This window comes from Lepidochelys kempii, chromosome 6 (genome assembly GCF_965140285.1).
Source record: "Lepidochelys kempii isolate rLepKem1 chromosome 6, rLepKem1.hap1, whole genome shotgun sequence".
Lineage (NCBI taxonomy): Eukaryota > Metazoa > Chordata > Testudines > Cheloniidae > Lepidochelys > Lepidochelys kempii.
In genome coordinates this window covers 112,933,786-112,953,230 of record NC_136385.1, presented here as the reverse complement: position 1 = coordinate 112,953,230, position 19,445 = coordinate 112,933,786, and the positions used below count along the sequence as shown (strand labels likewise).

Below are 19,445 nucleotides of genomic sequence, written 5' to 3'. Positions count from 1 at the left end.
GGTAGTGATCAATGGCTTGATGTTTAGTTGGCAGCCGGTATCAAGTGGAGTGCCCCAAGGGTTGGTCCTGGGGCCGGTTTTGTTCATATCTTCATTAATGATCTGGAGGATGGCGTGGATTGCACCCTCAGCAAGTTTGCAGATGACACTAAACTGGGAGGAGAGGTAGATATGCTGAAGGGTAGGGATAAGATACAGAGGGCCCTAGACAAATTAGAGGATTGGGCCAAAAGAAATCTGATGAGGTTCAACAAGGACAAGTGCAGAGTCCTGCACTTAGGACGGAAGAATCCCATGCACCACTACAGACTAGGGACCGAATGGCTAGGCACAGTTCTGCAGAAAAGGACCTAGGGGTTACAGTGGACGAGAAGCTGGATATGAGTAAACAGTGTGCCCTTGTTGCCAAGAAGGCCAATGGCATTTTGGGCTGTATAAGTAGGGGCACTGCTAGCAGATCGAGCGACGTGATCGTTCCCCTCTATTCGACATTGGTGAGGCCCCATCTGGAGTACTGTGTCCAGTTTTGGGCCCCACACTAGAAGAAGGATGTGAAAAAATTGGAAAACATCCAGCGGAGGGCAACCAAAATGATTAGGGGACTGGAACACATATGACATATGAGGAGAGGCTGAGGGAACTGGGATTGTTTAGTCTGCAGAAGAGAAGAATGAGGGGGGATTTGATAGCTGCTTTCAACTACCTGAAAGGGGGTTCCAAAGAGGATGGCTCTAGACTGTTCTCAGTGGTAGCAGGTGACAGAACGAGGAGTAATGGTCTCAAGTTGCAGTGGGGAGGGTTTAGGTTGGATATTAGGAAAAAAATTTTCACTAGGAGGGTGGTGAAGCACTGGAATGGGTTACCTATGGAGGTGGTGGAATCACCTTCCTTAGAAGTTTTGGCTTGACATAGCCCTGGCTGGGATGATTTAGTTGGGGATTGGTCCTGCTTGAACTAGATGGGTTGAACTAGATGACCTCCTGAATATAATGTTACTGGAATATGCTTCATGCAAAAGTCTCTTGTAAGGTATCATTACAAATCTTATAATCTACTGGGTGTGGTCATCCTATTTGTATAAATGTATCACTTTTGTATCTGAAACTAGAAATATGAAATATAACTCTGAGTTCCTATTGTAGTTATGCAAAGTGTGGGCCATTAATGGTGGTTTGGAATCTTAATGGCTCCCATTAACAGGACAATTGACTGTAGATGGCTCTGTTTTACTTGTAAGTCTTCCTGTATACCTGTGGGCTGGCAAGTGGGTAATGAATTCTTACAGTGACATGTGATCATGTCACCTGAACTGGAATTCATTTTTAAGCTGGTGCTTTTCCATTGAGAAGGAGGAGTGGGAACCCAGAGAGACAAAGGATTCCCGCCTTATGCAAAAGATATATAAGTGGGTGGAACAGAACAAATGGAGCGGCCATCATGAGAAATCCCCTAGCTATCACCTAAGCTGGAACAAGGGCTGTACCAGAGGAAAGGATTGTGCCCAGACTAGGAAGGCGTCCAGTCTGTGAAAGAAACTTATTGAAACTTATTGAAACATCTCAGAGGGTGAGATTTTATCTGTATTCAATTTTATTACTGTACTAGGCTTAGACTTGCATGTTCTATTTTATTTTGCTTGGTAATTCACTTTGTTCTGTTTGTTACTACTTGGAACCACTTAAATCCTACTTTTTGTATTTAATAAAATCACTTTTTACTTGTTACTTAACTCAGAGTGTGTATTAATACTTTGGGGGGGCAAACAGCTGTGCATCGCTCTCTATCAGTGTTATAGAGGGCGAACAATTTATGAGTTTATTCTGTATAAGCTTTATACAGGGTAAAACAGATTTATTTGGAGTTTGGACCCCATTGGGAGTTGGGCATCTGAGTGTTCAAGACAGGAACACTTCTCAAGCTGCTTTCAGTTTAAGCCTACAGCTATTAGGGGACGTGGTTCAGACCTGGATCTGGGCTTGCAGCAGGCTAGCGGGTCTGGCTCAAACCAGGCAGGGCACTGAAGTCCCAAGCTGGGAAGGCAGGGAAAGCAGGAGCAGAAGTAGTCTTGGCACGTCAGTTGGCAGCCCCAAGGGGGTTTCTGTAATCCAACCCGTCACAGTAGTAACAGGCAAATAAAGACAAAGTCCCTGTGCTGAAGAGTTTACGTGCGAGACCTTAGTTTTTATTGCCTCTCGGAGAGCTGGATTAACTACCTCAATGGGAAAACCCATTCTGTGGATACAGGAAGCGTCTACACTACAGCTGCTAAAGAGACACAGGTGCTGCTCCGTAGCACTGCCACTGTAACAGCTGTAGTGTAGACATGGCCTAACATGCCCTTGAGAAGGCTTCTCCTGCACAGTGTAAGAAATCTCAATGCAGTTTTGTTTTGCTCTAGTCTATTGCTGTTCCCAAGAGTAACAGGAAATGATAGTATTTGAAAAGCTCCTCTACTAGAAACTGTTTTGTAGGGGACTACCGTGCTCCAGGAGGGGTTGGGCTGCATGCCCTCACAGGCTGTTTTCATCTCTATTTGATTGCAGTCCTTTCTCGCATTCACAAGCAGTCAATGCGAATTATGTTTGATTTGGCCCTGTAATTTTATGCACACATAGATACATAATACACAGGTTCCTAAAATACCCTTTGACCCACACAGATTTCCACCCCATCACAGGGAAAACCACCCTTCCTCTCTTTATATTTAGCCAGCACTCCTGCTGTTTCAGAAGCTAAGGGACCTACAGTGCCTAGGACTAGTGTGAAACATTGCAATGCATTAGAACCAGGCCCCAGGAGAGCAACTGGCATTTCAAAATCAACCTCTACCAGAAACAGAGGAGTGTCCTGCCTTAAAGCTTGATACATTCTCCTCTTACAATTAGGTGACTAAAAATATAACCTCGGGAGATGAATCCCATGTTAGACCCTCGGCACTTTGCACATCAGCAATCCTGTGCGCTTGTCTGCTTGTTTCACCTAGCCAGCCTGAATAGCAAAGAGGCTACATGAGACTGGCAGTACTAGAAGACATTTGCAACACTGACACCTGACTCAGACAGTGGTGGGACAGATGTTGGAGAGGGATTCCAGGGTTCAAATGCTAATTCACAGTTACATGCAGGCAACTCGACTGGTTTTTAAAAGTATTTCGTTCCCCTCTCTCTGCATCTTTGTGCGGCACATGAGGATCAACAGTCATTCCCGCACTTTTAAGGAGGATCAGTGAGCTCGGAGCGGAACCCCCACACAGGCTATAATGCACATCTTGTCCTTACCACATTACTGAGGAGTACGTGTGCAAGGCACATTAACCAGGGAATGTGTGTTTCACAGAAGAGCCCGGGCGCTCAGCAGCAGCCTCCGTAAGCTACCAATGCGGAGGTTGCTATGGCCACTCTTCTCCTTTCACATAACAGAGTGAGGAGAGAGACGACCTGCATAAATTGGCTGACGCTGCAACAACCCCCTTGTTTACATCTGCAGAGCTTCTTCATCAATACCCACGTTCAGCGGCACACGTTCCACCAGCCGCAGACAGGCGCTGCCCCATTTCACTCACTGCCGGGGACAGACAGTTACAAAAATAACCATACATTCACAAGGGATCCCCCAGGCTACAGGCCCAGTGAAGGGGAAGGATTCCAGGTGGCTGCCACGGATGTGTGGGGGCAGATCAGGCAGATGGGGGGCTGGCTGCAGGACAGGGGTGGAGCATGGTTAAGGATGGGGATGGAGCCAGAAGAGCCATCACTCCATGGTCTCTGCCCTTTCCCCACAGTAGGGCTACATTGGGGGCACACAGGGCTACTCCAGCCATGTCAGTAGAATGGCTGCACAGTCGCTTGACAGATTTGGGAGTGGCTATCTCCCTCCCTTCCCCCTTTGTACGTGAAAGCTACTGGATCTGGAGACCAAATCCGCTATCCAGAGTACAAAGCTCCAGCTGAGGTGGTGATTCTTCAGATCTGGCCACCAATCCACTGGTAACTAATCTGAGGCCACAGAACTCAGTTTCAGTGGGCTACCGAGCAGCCATCAGATAGGAACAACTTCCAGCCAGTACAAACTTAGGGTAAAATCTTTGAAAGCACCTAGGTGACTTTGGTGACTAAGTCCTATTGACATTCAGTGAGACATAGGTGCCTAAGGACCACATTTTCAATGGTATTTAGGCACCTAAAGATGCAATAGGTACCTTTTCAAAAGCACCTAGGCACCTAATTCCCATTGATTTCAATAGGCACTGGGCACCTCAGCACTTCTGGAAAATCCCACTAGGTACCTACCACATCTTTAGGTGCTGTAATAACTTTGAAATACCACCCTAAGTGGTCAAGCCCTTTTTTAAAATGGATCCTAAATCACATCAGTACTTTTGAAAATTGTGCCCCTAGTCTGGATTTGAAGTGGTGACCTAAAGCCAGGTTCTGATCCATGAATAACCCAAATTTGGCTTCTGTCCAAATTATTGAATTGTACAAGAAAGGGCCCAGTTCTGCCAGGTGCAGAGTGTTCCAAACTCCCGGCATGTTCATGGGGCCCAGCTCAGAAGCTAATCATTGGGAGCTGAAGGCACTCAGCATCTTGCCAGAGCAAGCCCTTCAAGAACAGCCTGTAGGATACCAAGCTTTATGTATATTGAGCACCTCCAGGCTGACAATGCAGAGGGTGAACCCTGTATTCTCTGAGGCAAATTGCAACAGCCAGCTTCTGCTCAGCTCCCATTAGATTGTCATGCACAGCCAGTTTATGGGCTTTGTTAAACCTGGGCTAGATCCAGGGCAGATTAATGTGTGGAGTGAGATTTTGACAGGTGGCTCCTATGAGTGACAGCACCGAGGACACTTCCAAAGAGATGCACCAGGCTTTTGGACATTGATTTTTTTTTTTTTAACCCCAAGAGCATAAAATAAGTTCCCATTTTTAAGATTCTAGCTGAATAAGGAGAGCACACTTTCTCTCCCTCCATCACAACTAAATGTCATTGAAGAGCTGGCTGGAATATTGACTTACATTGATTTTCTACTAAATTCAGAATTGGCTATCAAAACAAAAAATGATAACTTCCATATCCCATTTAGCCCTTCAGCACTACCTTCTCCACACTCACACACACACACACACACAGAGCAGGAAGGTTTTGTCATGCTGCGCATTCCCATGTGGACGGGAAGTACACCACCAACAGCCATAAACTGAGAGCACCCCTGGAACACTGCAGTCAGTTCTGAGTGCCTCAATGTCAAAAAGATGTAGAGAAACTGACGGGAATTCAGAGATGAACAGCAAAAATGATCAGAGGGTCAAAGGGACTGATTTCTGAGGAAAGATAAAAAGAGTTAAATATCGAGAATTAGCTTGTTTACTATGCTAAGACTATGGGCATGGCATGACAACTATCTACAAAATATCTGAAAAGGGGTAAGACCTAGGAGACAGGGAGATTATTTGAGGTAGGTACAAGTAGAATTAATAAGATGGAAATAAGAAGAGGAAAATGGAGAATGAAGATGTGGAAAACTTGCAGGAGAAGAGATCTATAAGATCCAGATCCTCAGAGGTATTTAGGTGCCTAACTCCCATTGAAATCACTCAAGTCAATAGGAGCTGAAGACCCTTATCTGAATTTCGCCCTTTGATTGTACAGTCTGTGACGGCCACTTCTTTGGCCAAAGGCTGTATAGCGTCTCCATGGAGACTCAAAAGCTTAACGTAGTCCTGCTGATTTATGTGATTAATTTCACTGAAATATTGAGGCTACAGTCTAAAAAGGCACATTTCTGCTTTTCTCTCTAATCCTGAAAATCAATTTTTCTGATGACCCTGTCACCACATTTCAGGCCATTCCCAGGAGCGAAGGGGCAGATCAATTCCTTGATTTTAAAAAATCCTGAACCTTGGCATTATTTTTATCACCTAGTGACAAAGAACAGAGAACAGAAACCCACCTACCATACAAGCAGCGAGCTGAGCTGAATCAGAAACCTAGAAAACTTGGTCTGATCAATATAGTGTAAATCTTTATGTCTGTTACACTTTGACCAAATGAACTGTCTGATTTATATACGGTGGCTGATTGGGGGCCTGATGTCAGTCTCATTGTTTAGAGACCCCCTGTTTTACAGCAGTAGCAGTTGGGTCAGTATACAAAGGGCCCTGAGGTGGACCTTTAGCTGTTGTAAATCGTTGAAGTCAAAGGAGCTGTGACAATTCATACCAGCTGAGGATCCGACCCCATATATTTTGTAGTGGTTTTTGACTGTAAATTCTTCCAGGCAAGGTTGGAGTCTTGTTCCACATCTTGTAAAGTACCATGTACATTCATGGTGCCATGTTAAAAAAAAAAGTAATAACTTGGCACTGTGATTTGGCATGACTTATTTTAAGTCTGTTGATGGGATTAGATCTGGAGAGTGTCTGGACCCACTCTATAGACATCAGGTCTTATAGACAAGAGGCAAAATTCAGAGCCAGTTGTTCCAATCGGGGTCCATTTCACAGAAAGGGGCCTAAGCAGAGGACTTTGGATTTAGCTGAGGATCCCAACTTCCCTGAAGACTTTCATTTTGGGTTCCTGTCTCACAAAAATCCTATAAAACAAATTCTGAACCTAAATGACTTCAGCACATTCCCATTCATTAGAAGCCTGTATAATATGCTGCAAAATAATTGTCTAAAGCTGGAGGCAGCTTAGAGCCGTAATTAGATATAAAATCCCTCAGAGCATGGCAAGAATGAAATCTTCAGCTGAGATTCTCATAGCAGAGCTCCCATCAGCCAATGCCAGACACATCCTCCGGGGTGCAGACTAAGGGAGGGGGGAGGAGGTTTGGGAGTCAGGCTGGGACTAAGGATCTGACGTCACAGCAGCAAAGCTAGCAGCTAGTTAAGGGCCTGATTCTGGGAGGGCACAGCATCCTAAACTCCCATTAGCTTCCATGGGCAGTTGAGTGTGCTCAGCATGTTGCAGGATCAAGCTCCCTAGTATGTATATTGATAAAGATGAAACAGACATGAAGGAAAAGCGGCTGTGCCAATGAGGTGGGTAATATTTACCACTCTAAATCCTCACCACCTAACGCCTATGCGTGGCAAGGGGCAAACCTGCCTCTTAGACGTGAACTAGTTCCTGAGGACCGCAGCAGGCTATTTATTTTTAAGCACAACTGCAGCATCATTTTCAAATGGCAAGTTCTGCTTAAAAACCAGAGCACAATGAGGTGCTTAGATCAGTACCCAGGCAAGGTAACAGTTTCCTTCAGTCTGCTTTAATAACTTGACCCTTTCTTAGTTGCTGTAGAATCCCGATACGTCGATGTTCCCCCCTAAGTCCTTCAGGTAAGACAGAGTTCCTATTCTATTACAGATGAAGTTGTTATTTGTATTAAGCTTTTATATCTGTCTATTTTTTGTTCAGGAGATATGGTCTGTCTTAGGTTTTTTTAAGTTTTAGCTGTTTAGCTTGTTTTTGAAAGGCTAATGCCATAATGGATAATAATAAATACTTTGCAGTTATGCACTTTCAACAGTGGATTGCAAAGTACTTCATAAATATTATACATTAATCTGTAAATAAAATAAAATCTACCGAACTGATATTTGGCACCTATGTTTTTCTAGTAAATTTCACATCATTTAACCGTAATATTTGTACATATTCCAAATATACATTTTTTCCCGCTAATATTCACATCATTTAAAAATTTCGTATTTTATAGTTTAGACAGATAGATGATAATTCCTCCAAGCATTTGTAGAAGAGTTAAATGTGGCACTCTGTGCTATTAAAGCACCAAAGCCTCCAGTAGTTTAGGCAGCTTGTACAAATTATAGTCCAAAAATGTATAGGGCTTATTTGGATACAGTGACACACACACACACAGAGAAAGTGGCCTAGGCCAGTTTTCAAACTACTTGTGGCAGCTAAAAAACAAAAAAGACAAGGACAATTCTGTCACAAATAGATCACATCTGGGTGAAAACCCCTATGGCCTGGATGTTAAGGTGATGGGTACATTAGAATTGCCAAAAACAGATCCAATTATAATAGGTATAAGGACAGCTAGAAAAATCAGGTCACCATGGCAACCTCAGCTGCCATTTCCATGAGCAAATGTTCTTTGCACAGAAATCAAGACACACTGACTTTGGTCTGACACGATCGCGGTTAACAGGAACGTCTGGCTGCCTGCCAGGGCGGTGCACACATCACACAATTTGCTTTAAACTCCCATTTCCCCCTTCGATGATAAATTTTTGAAACCTTCTAAAAATGGTCACTATTCAAAGAAAGCTTAGTGTAGTGAGGAAAAAAGATTTGGGAGGATAGCTAAGCGTGATGGTTTTGAATGAATGGAAAGTGCCAACTGAAAGCTCATACCTCTCCTTGAGTATGGAGCACCTCTGACATCCTGATTAGCCTCTCATTGACAAGAAATGAGAAACGGAAAGACCCATTCAGCTGCCTAGTTCATCCCCCTGAAAATGCTAGATTGCTCCCTGCAGCGTATCCGATCTCTCTCTGTCCTGTCAGTTTTTAAATGGCGCTCAGCGATGATAGGATAACCTGGAACTACCACAGATTGGGCAGAGAGCCAGACAGGAAAGGCACACTGGTGTCTGTGGCCCTGATGATGTAGTTCTTATACCACACTCCTCACTATGGCCCTGAGCCAGCCAAGCACTACAGCACCTGCTTAGCTCTAGTGACTAGACGGACAACGAGCTCTGACTCAAGTGATAGGGCTTCCACTGCTTCCCTCGGGGAGGCCATTCCATCGATTTTTTTGGCACTGTACAGCAGCTCTCCGATCTGTTTGAGGACTCGATGCTGTTTTCGCTTGGCAGCTTTTGTTACGAACCAGAATGCTACGGCGTATGGGGCCTCATGCACAAAAATTGTTATTGTTAATATTATTTTGCCAATAGGATTTTTTCCCTTGTGGTCATCTTAACTTCTCCTTTGTTTCACCTGGTCCCGTGACACTCAGTTACAACCCCCTGCTGTTTTTATGCCCTTCAAATACCCTCCCAAAAGGCAGCGAGTGCTCTCAGCTGCCACTGCAGTGAGTGGAAGATGAAGGAGCTCAGCAGTGGACCTTATTCATTCACTTGCTCAAGCTGCTGTATAAAAGCTCGTTCTGTGCTGGTTCCTCCCTTCACCCCAGAGCCATTGTTGATGCTTTTTTCTGCACTCTCTCCAGGTTAGTGCTCTCTTTCTGGGATGTGGATACCCAGAACTGAACACACCTTCAAGATGCAACCTCACCTCGGAGGAGCCCTCAGCCCCAGAGCCTTGGCCTGATCCCTCCTACATACGCCGACGCCACCACAATGTTGCACTGGAGGGTAATTTGATTTCTTTCCAAATGCCTCCCCTCCCACCAGCTCTGGTGCAGCCCCCCATGAACTACAGTAATAGGTCTGGTTATCCTGGGGTGACTCTCTTTTCTGTGGTACACGTCACAACCAGCATTTTGCTCCCCATGGAAACAACAAGAGTGCTATTTGCTCAGCCTGGACAATGAATGGCTTTCTCGGAGAACAGCTCCGACACAATTCCACAAAACAACCAATATGGGGCTGTTCTGTAACACTCCACCCACCCTGGCCCTCACAGCAAAACTCCAACCATAGGTGGTAGGTATAATAGGCCAGGGGAGGCTCAGCTGAGGATGTGGTATCTCCTATTCAGCTTCATGGGTTCATCAGTAATCTCTCTGGACTCCAGAGACATTACTGATGAACCCAGGAAGCTGAGTAGCAGGTACCACCTCCTCAGTCACCCCAGAACCTGCATAGCACATATATAAAGCTCCGCGTTCTTCGGGAAGAGCTTTTGCTTTTCCCACTGGGTGGCTCTGGGTCTTGGGAGGTACAACTGGGGCTGGGTGCAGCTGGGACCAACCCGGGGCTCCTCCAGTCATGGGGGTGTGGGGGGGATGGCAGAGAGGGGCTCGGGGCTCTGGCCTGCCCAGGGCTCCTGTAGCTGTGGCAGGGAGCTGGGATGTGGGGGCTCAGGGCTCCAACCGTGGCGGGGGGAAGCAGGGCTTGGGCCTCTGGCCACAGGAGTTTGGGCCTTGGGAGGAAGGGGCAGGGCCAGGGGGCTAGCCTCCCCAAAGGAGGGGGTCCACGCGCCCCTCCAACTGCCTATGCAAACACACCTAAGCCACCCAGGTCATCAAACGAGACACCAGAAGTGGCTAGAGAACCCTGGTGTCCTGCACTGCAGCAGTCCTTGTGTCCCATATTTTTGACAGCGTTCGTCACCACCACATCCGGTGCTGCAGTATGTGTCCTTACCATGTCTGCCAGAGAGTGAGTTGACTGGACAAAGACCGAGATCACCTGCAAGAAATGCAAAAAAGCTGAGTGCACTTTCTATAAGCAGGTAGAGATTGGCCCAAATGAATGCTATTTTGAAAATCAAATACCTGATTACTCTTGAAAAGGACCACATCGTTAGCACATGGGATTCTGTCTTTATCCCAGTTGGAAGCATTTTCAAAATTGGTGTTCGGAATCCATTGTTTGTACACAGCAATCGAAGCAGCTAGGCGAGGCAAAAAAAGAAATGGAATTCAATACTATTCAGTTTCTACACAGTAATTTCCAGACACACTGTTGGCCAGATGGTGTATATTACTGTATCTCTACTGAGGTCAATGGAGCTACAGGAACTGACACCAGCTGAGGATCCGGCCCTCTATAGCCCCCAAACTCCTCCCAGAATGAGTTAATACAGCCACACAAAGATAAACAACACTCAGCAAAGAAATGAGCTGCCAATGTCTCGGACTGGAACTAGAGGGCCCAGTCATGTCAGCTGTTCCTCAGATCTTACTCAGGCAAAATGCTCATCAACTTGCTGACTTTGCCATTGGTTTGCAACCTACACACTGCTGGTGTAAGAGCCTTCTCCTGTGCAGCGCCTCTGGACTGCCAACCCAAAGCATTCAAAACACCACGATTCAGGCCCCTCCCCTCCCATGAGTTTGGCTTTAAAATCATCAGATTTGAATACTACTACCTGCTGGGTCCTTTTGATCTGCCTTCTGGTCTCTGAGCCTTTACAGACTATGTCTGCAAGCTTTTATCCACAGCCAGGAGGACTAGAAACTTTTTTTTTTTAAATGAAAGCTGAGATTCTCAAGTAATAGCATGACTCCAGGAGCTGAAGAAAAACACCTCAGATTGTCAGGCTCATGATGAAATCATGAGAGTTGTGACACTGGCTTCTGCCATGTTGAGCACCTTCCTTTATGTTCTTCCACCTCACCAGTCAACCAAGTCTACGCCGCTCCTCTTATTTATCTCTGCAGTTGCATTATTATTACTCACCGAAGAAGACAGGAATTTAATTGGGTCAGGGCTGAGCAACCACTGAGCCAGCCGGGATCGGGTGTAGAGTAAGTGCAAAAGAGCAAAAAAAAAAAAAAAAAGCTTTTAAACAAGAGGAGCAAGTAAGGCCTGGTCTAGACACGGATTTTATACCAGGATAACTATGTCAGTTAGAGAGGGGATTTTTTTACCAATCCAGTTATACTGGTACAGCCCCTAACGTGGAGACAGTCATGGCTGTGTAAATGTGCCCGAGGCTTGGTCTACGCTAGAAAATGAGGCTGATTTAACTCTGTCACTCAGGGGTGTGAAAAATGCACACCCCTGAGCAGAGCTGTCAAGCGAACCAAAGTCCCCGACTAAACAGTGCGAGGTCAATGGAAGACTTCTTCCATCGGCCTAGCTACCAGCTCTTGGGGAGCTGGAGTGCCTGTGGCACCAGGAGAACCCTTGCTGTCAGCATAGGCAGTGGTACAGCAGTGCTGCAGAGGAGTTTTAAGTGTAGACAAGCCGTTACACCGGTAACGCTTATTCTTCGCCCCATGCAGGAATAGCTACACTACTACAGCCAAAGCACCTTTAGAGCTGTATTTTTGTCTTATTTATAAGACAAGAGACAACGAAAAGAGATGCAGACAGACAGGAGAGTGCAAAGAGTCAGCATGAGACACAGTACGGTAGCATAGCTAATGCAGTGTACAACTTTCCTTTGTAGACAAGGCCTAATTTAGCAACTGGATCTCATGGTGACTCATGCACTTGCGAACAATCAATAACATCTAGAGAGTGGCTGTCAAAATGCCATAGTAAAAGATGAGGAAGTTGGCCCAATTATTCAGTGTGGATAAACTACCTGACAAATATAGCTGTTGCCTTTCTTTTAGGAACTGACTTTTCTGCAGATGCCTTAGTGATTCCTATGCAGTGTTGGTGTAGCCATGTGTGTCCCAAGAGATTAGGGACAAGGTGGATGGGGTAATAGTTTTTATTGGACCAACTGCCGTTGGTGAGAGAGACGAGGATTGGTGATTTTTAAACATTTGCCAAATAATCTGGCTGAACCAGCCTCAGTTTATGGTTTGTCTGCAAACAACTCATTTGGACTCTTCACTACTATTCATTACTCGAGGCATGTGGTCAGCTACGTCACATGATATTGTTCCTACTCTTTGACTTTTTATACACAAGAAAAAACAAACACACTTGTCTCTCCACAAGTCCCCTACCTTGCAAATGAATATGGGAATTGTAGGAATAATAGCCAGTCTCTAAACATTTGTGCAAACACAAACCCATTTGCACTAATGATTGTGCATAGCAAATTCAAAGGAGCATGACTCTGGTTGTACAAGGCAGCGGTTGGAAATTTTAACCTATGTTTGTATACACCAGATCTGCCATATTCAACCAGCTTACCTAGCCCTGATTAATCTACAAACAGACTGATTCATTCTGCGGGAATAGATTTAAAGAGACTTATCTGAGATTTAGAGCATCCTTCTGCCTCTATATGCCAGAGATGGAATTTTCTGCATAGGAGCAAAAAAGCATCATCGCCTGCGTGTATGTCTTAAATAAAGCAATGTCAAAATCCCTGTGATCAGCGAGCACAGGGGACATTTTCAATGCTGTGATTAACATGTAGTTGTGGATCACCGATGGCTGAGAGAGAAGCACTGTCTGTGCATGTACAAGGCCTCCAGGTGGTAAATGAAAATGCTGTACTACTAGATACCGGTGTGTGAATATTACTTATTATTTATTTCTATGGGGATTAGGGCCCCATTGTACTGGGCACTGTACAAACACAAAGACAGTCCCTGCCCCATAGTCTACAATTTAAACAACATGGAAGGGGTGATTAAACAGACAAGCAAGGTAGTGGGGGGCATAGGCACCGACTTTTGCTACGGCCAGTGGGTGCTTGATCCCCCTCTTTCCCCAGCCCCGCTCCCATTCCAACCCCTTCCCCAAAGTTCCTACCCCAACTCTGCCCCCTCCCTGCCCCTATTCTGACTCCTTCCCCAAATCCTGGCCCCGGCCCTACCTTCTCCCCTGAGCGCTCCACATTCCCGCTCCTCCTCCTCCCTTCCAGCATGCCACCGAACAGGTGTTTGGAGGCAGCAAGGCAGGAAGCGCTGGGAGGTAGGCGGAGGAGCGGAGACGTGGGAGCCTGGCTGCCGGTGGGTGCAGAGCACTCACTAATTTTTCCCTGTGGGTGCTCCAGCCCCAGAGCACCCACAGAGTTGGTGCTTATGATGGGGGGTGAGGCCAAGGTAACAGAAAAGGGAGGTGTGCTTGCCACAGTGGACAAAACAGTCACAGGCAGTCACCAGCCAAACCAGATGAAAATGAAGTTTGTCTTATCAAGTGTGTATATAAATGAGGTTCACACAGTAATTCAGATCGGGCCACTCTTTCTATATCTACTGTTGGAGTCTATGTGACCCACTGTACATGCATTTGTGACACAGAGCATTGAATTGGTTTAATCCTTTGTGGGGAGATTGTCTCACATTGTCTAATCCTGCAAGAATTTGGTGTATTCCTGACATTTTTACTAGCCCTCTTCTCAACCATCTCCCTACTCCACATATTTTTACACACCCTCTCTGCTGTAGATACAGGCACAGACATTTGCTCTGATCAGTATTATCCCTCCATCTGCCAGCAAAAGTCACTAGTGCAGCAATATGAGTGTCTCACTCTGTCCCTCTGTCTGTTGTGGATTGAGAGGATGAGTTTAAGGAATGATGGTTCAAAGTCAGGACCCCAGCCTGACCTCCTGCCCATCCGGATCTTTTAATGATAAAAATGGGACATGTTTTTGAAAGCGTACCTCACTCCAGAAATTAGCATGATCAAATGAGAGCCTCTGTCATAGAAAAGGTTACAAGACAGTTTCCATTCCTATCTCCTGTTTTTGCACAACATTTTTTAAATATTCTCTTTTGGCGCTAACATTCCCCAAGCTTGGTCTGTGTCTGAACATGTAACTGACTCAACATTCGGAGTAAAATGGTTTCAATCATGTGAGTTACTGGACAGTAAAAAGAAATTTGCACTTTTCCCATGGTTAAAAGTTCTAACCACTTTTTTAACCAGTAAAGGCAACTGTGCCATTACTTACTTCATGTTGTGGTGGGGTGTTAAAATGAATGCTATGAGTGATGGGGAAGAAACTCTAAGTGGGGATCTGCTGAAATTTTAGCAGCACCGAATGATCTCCTTTGTAACATAATTGTACGTTCTTTTTGTGTGGCCTGGCCAGGGGTGCTATTGAGACAATCACTGCATATGGCCATATGTAGACTAGAAAAAAAGGGGTATTTTTAAAATGTGCAAAAGCAGCAAAGTGTAGACTGGGCAGTTGTAGTTTTAACTGGTCGAGGTTTAAACCTTAGTGGGGAACCTCAGGAGGCAAACTCAGGGAAGAGGGCTTCCTAGACTGTGCCTCCAAGACCTACATATGTTAAAACAACACCAGTTGCCTAGTGAAGACAAGACCTTACAGTGTGCTTTTATGGTCTTACTGAAACACACAGCAAAACAGAACACCCAACCAACAAACAAAAACCCCACTGCTCCTTTAACAATAGCAGCTGAAAACCATAGAAAGCGCTTTCCAAAATTTCTAGTGTGCCCTGCACACTCTTATCCTTTTGTGACCCAGAAGCCCATTGGTACTAAAGGCCACTATTCTTTACAATCAACTGCTGTCTCAGACCTGAGAAACTCAATACACCTAATACTCCACTCTCATAGTATCTATACAGGAAGGCTAGTGTCAAGGTTCCTCCACCACTCTGAACTCTAGGGTACAGATGTGGGGACCTGCATGAAAAACCTCCTAAGCTTATTTTTACTAGCTTAGGTCAAAACTTCCCCAAGGTACAAAATATTCCACCCGTTGTCCTTGGACTGGCCGCTACCACCACCAAACTAATACTGGTTACTGGGGAAGAGCTGTTTGGACGCGTCTTTCCCCCCAAAATACTTCCCAAAACCTTGCACCCCACTTCTTGGACAAGGTTTGGTAAAAAGCCTCACCAATTTGCCTAGGTGACTACAGACCCAGACCCTTGGATCTTAAGAACAATGAACAATCCTCCCAACACTTGCACCCCCCCTTTCCTGGGAAATGTTGGATAAAAAGCCTCACCAATTCGCATAGGTGACCACAGACCCAAACCCTCGGATCTGAGAACAATGAAAAAGCATTCAGTTTTCTTACAAGAAGACTTTTAATAAAAATAGAAGTAAATAGAAATAAAGAAATCCCCCCTGTAAAATCAGGATGGTAGATATCTTACAGGGTAATTAGATTCAAAAACATAGAGAACCCCTCTAGGCAAAACCTTAAGTTACAAAAAAGATACACAGACAGAAATAGTTATTCTATTCAGCACAATTCTTTTCTCAGCCATTTAAAGAAATCATAATCTAACACATACCTAGCTAGATTACTTACTAAAAGTTCTAAGACTCCATTCCTGGTCTATCCCCGACAAAGACCAGCATATAGACAGACACACAGACCCTTTGTTTCTCTCCCTCCTCCCAGCTTTTGAAAGTATCTTGTCTCCTCATTGGTCATTTTGGTCAGGTGCCAGCGAGGTTACCTTTAGCTTCTTAACCCTTTACAGGTGAGAGGAGCTTTCCCCTGGCCAGGAAGGATTTCAAAGGGGTTTACCCTTCCCTTTATATTTATGACAGCTAGCATGTGAGGTCTCTGCTGACAACTTGTAACTTCCCAGTTCTCACAATCATTGTGAGGTGTGTGTGCATGGGTAATGTTTAAGGAATTACATAAATATATTAAAAACTATACCTTATGGTCTTGGAGTACAAGTTAGCCACCAGGGAATCCTGTGTCTTGGTGATGGGCCATTCAAGTGGAAGAGAGTTGTCACCCCTCCGGTGATATAATGCAATGTTTAGTTGTCTACCCTTGCTCCAACCCACAACTGTCAATGGCAAACCATCAAAGACAACTGCCAATGATTGAAAAAACTTGGAGGTAAAAAGGATTGTTATAAAAGCCTGTAAACGGAGACAACAGACTGATTCAGCATATCGCAGGGTGGAGGAAGAAACTGTGTCCATTCACAGAGGAGACATCTTGTTGAGTAGGGGTGTTTCATAAACATTTGGATCCTGGTTCCTGGCTCTGCAACAGACTGAACTTTGTGGGGGAGAGACCTTCTTTATTAGGCAGGAAAGATAACTATTAATAAAAGGAGGCCCTAATTCACACGTTATGATTTTGTTTTATATTGTAACCATTTGTTTCCATCTCTCTCTCTCTCATTTCTAGTGGAACCTCTATTCTTTCTTAAATAAACTTTCTTTTATTTTATTATAAGTGCTCACAAGTGCTGTGTGTTATACAGGTACAGTGATTTAAGGTAAAACTGGTAAACTGGGGTACACTGCTTTTTTGGGACCAGAGATCTGGGATTTCTGGGAGTAGCCAGTGTCAGGATCTCACAGGGAATGCTTTACAAGGACTCAGGCACTGGAGTGTACCTTTTGTTAACCTGCAAGACAAAGACAGGCTGGCATATCCCAGAAAAGTGAGCTTGAGAGGCTGACATGCTGGCGGTGTCAAGGAGCTAGCGCAGGCATGACTCCCTCATGCAGGAGGCAGGGGATAACAAGGTGACTCACAGTCCCAGGTACCCCAAGAACTGTCACACCTTCATTAAAATGAAAATGTTTCTGTCCTTCACATGGTGAGGGCTGCATCGTAAACAGATCTGCTGCTGCCCTGCTAACCCAGCCTTGCAGTGAGCAGATTGCAGCCACACCATAGTGGCAATAATATGGAGAATTCACCCCCCCGACCCCACCCCACTTTAATGCAGTGTGAATTCCAAAGCCAACCTGGGACATTCCAGAGCTAACATTATGAACGCCCTGGTTCAGCAAGGTGCATACACACATGCCTAACTTAAAGCACGCAAGTAGTGTAATTGAAGCAAACAGGCGTGAGTCTGATTTAAGCCTTAAATTAGGCAAAAATTTGTATCCATTTTAAGGCTCCTTTACATTGCCAGAGTAGTGTAACGAGACTCCGAACCAATAGAACAAATTCACAAGTATTAAATTGAGCATGTGCGTGAGAACCTTACTGAACTGAAACTTAAACACGGGCAATTTTTTGTTTTGTCTTTTTCTTTTAAGACAAAAAAACCTATGAAATTAAATACAAAAAAACTGTGAATGCAATTCTGCAACTGCCTAGTTAAAATCCCCAGGAGTCAGGAAAAGCAAAGGTTAAAATTCCAACAGAATGTCTAAGTTGATTCCATTGCAAATATGTAGAAAGTTCTATCCCTGTTTTGCTGGATAGAGGTAGCTTACCTTATAAAGTGTACAATACCCAGTACCATAAGACATAGAGCCATATCCTCAGCTGGGGTAAATCGGCATAGTTTCCTTGCTTTCAACAAAGTAAGGCTGAGTCACACAGCTGAGGATCTGGCCCCAAGTTGTGCAATGCAGCCAAGTTAACCGAACTGTTGCAGCCGCAGCTTATGCAATTCCTGATTTTAACTATGCACCACAGTATTGAGTTGCTGCACCTTTTGCCTCTCTATCAACATCACTTGACTGTTTAATCAGTCCTTTCACTGAGGAATCATGGTCTCTGAATGTTAAATCCATATGCATATTCAATAGAAGATGATGGCTCTTCAGGTCCTTAAATAAAAAGAACCAAAAAACCCAAGCAGCAGAGGTGCAGCGAACAGGAGATGCAAATCACAGTCCACCCACTCTTTCTCTGTCCGTTTGGAAATGAGTTTTTCCATTTGCATTAGAAATACGTCACCAAGTACAGAGTCCGTGGCTTTATTCCACACTACCTAAAGCCTGAAATGGAAAAAGCCATTTTGCCCTCATTCTCCATTCTCAGACAGTCCTGTCATTACTCACCAAGGAGCTGCATGAAAAGGAGGAGGAAAAACAGACCCTTCATTTCGCAGTCCGCTGCTAGCACATTCCTTCCCAGCCCTCTAATGAACTTTGGACTAGCCAGTGTCACGTGATGCTTCATACACTTGAGAATTTGTAGGGGAGCAGAAGCATTGGGAGAAGACTGGTGAACTATGACACTTTGGGATTCAGCTCATTTACATGGAGACTTGTCCAGTCTCAGAGACCAGGTTATATTTAATGTCTCCTCAAAGCTCACCGATTTTTTCACAGCGTTGCTTTAACCTGCATGGTGCGGGATATAATCGTGAGAGCAGGGGATGGGAAGTCAGGGCTCCAGAGTTCCGGTCTCACCTCTGCACTGCCTCCTTGTAGGCTCTTTGACAAGTCGTCTCTCTATGCTCAGTTTCCCCACCTGTACTTGCCCACCTTGCTGTGGTTGAAGATTCTTAGGCTGACTGTCTGTAAAGAGCTTTGAAGAGGTAAAGCACAGTACCAGTGCTAAGTGTTGTTATTGTATGTCATTCTCCACTCCAAAATGCCTCTTATCTTATAATTCCTAATAGTAGTGTCAATGTGTTTTCAATTAGCGTCCTTGGAGGAAAGCAGCTCACAGACATGGCTTGTACTTGTACTTTGGACACCCACTGATTTTCTCATTATCTGAACAGTTATGGCTCCTTTTCTATTCCAGCACAGTCTTAGCCAGGCAGTCAGGGGTCAAAGGGAGTCGCAGGCAGTAATATGAGCAAATTCAGGAGGAGGAACGTATTTCCTCCCAACAATTTGTCTCTCTCTGAATGCCCTAGAAGCGCACACCACCCGAGAGAGGCAGAAGGAGAATTCTGGACACACTGTCTGCTTCATCTAGTCTCCACTTACACTCCCAGATTTACCAGTCACCAGCTACTTCCCACAGACCTCCACTCACTCTGGCTCTGCCTCTGGCTCGAGGAGACTCTGCTGCTGAGGGTCAGTGGGTTTGCATCAAGAGTGGGGGGTGGGGGGTATGGTTGGTGGGGAGTCTCAGGATGGCTACACCTAGGCGTTTGTGTTAAGGTGTGCGTAAAGAAGCATCCTGTGTCTGTCGGAGGGTCTTGGTTGCTGTGTGTCTCTGCGCTGAACTGTTGACATGCATATGTCTGGGACTGTAGTAGGGTGCG

General features: G+C 45.1%; 1 protein-coding gene across 1 annotated transcript in view; it reads right to left on the bottom strand.

Annotated features, from left to right (window-relative positions):
* Nucleotides 1–18,366, bottom strand: part of AMN (amnion associated transmembrane protein) — a 56,829-nt gene extending 38,463 nt beyond the window's left edge. Inside the window, exons 1-3 of the mRNA XM_073349712.2 lie at nucleotides 18,283–18,366; nucleotides 10,437–10,555; nucleotides 10,306–10,350 (exon numbers count right to left, since the gene is read on the bottom strand). Coding sequence (XP_073205813.2) covers nucleotides 10,306–10,350; nucleotides 10,437–10,555; nucleotides 18,283–18,325 — 207 coding nt within the window. The 5' untranslated portion in view covers nucleotides 18,326–18,366. The remainder of the gene's footprint in view (nucleotides 1–10,305; nucleotides 10,351–10,436; nucleotides 10,556–18,282) is intronic.
* Between the last annotated feature and the right edge of the window lie 1,079 nt (nucleotides 18,367–19,445).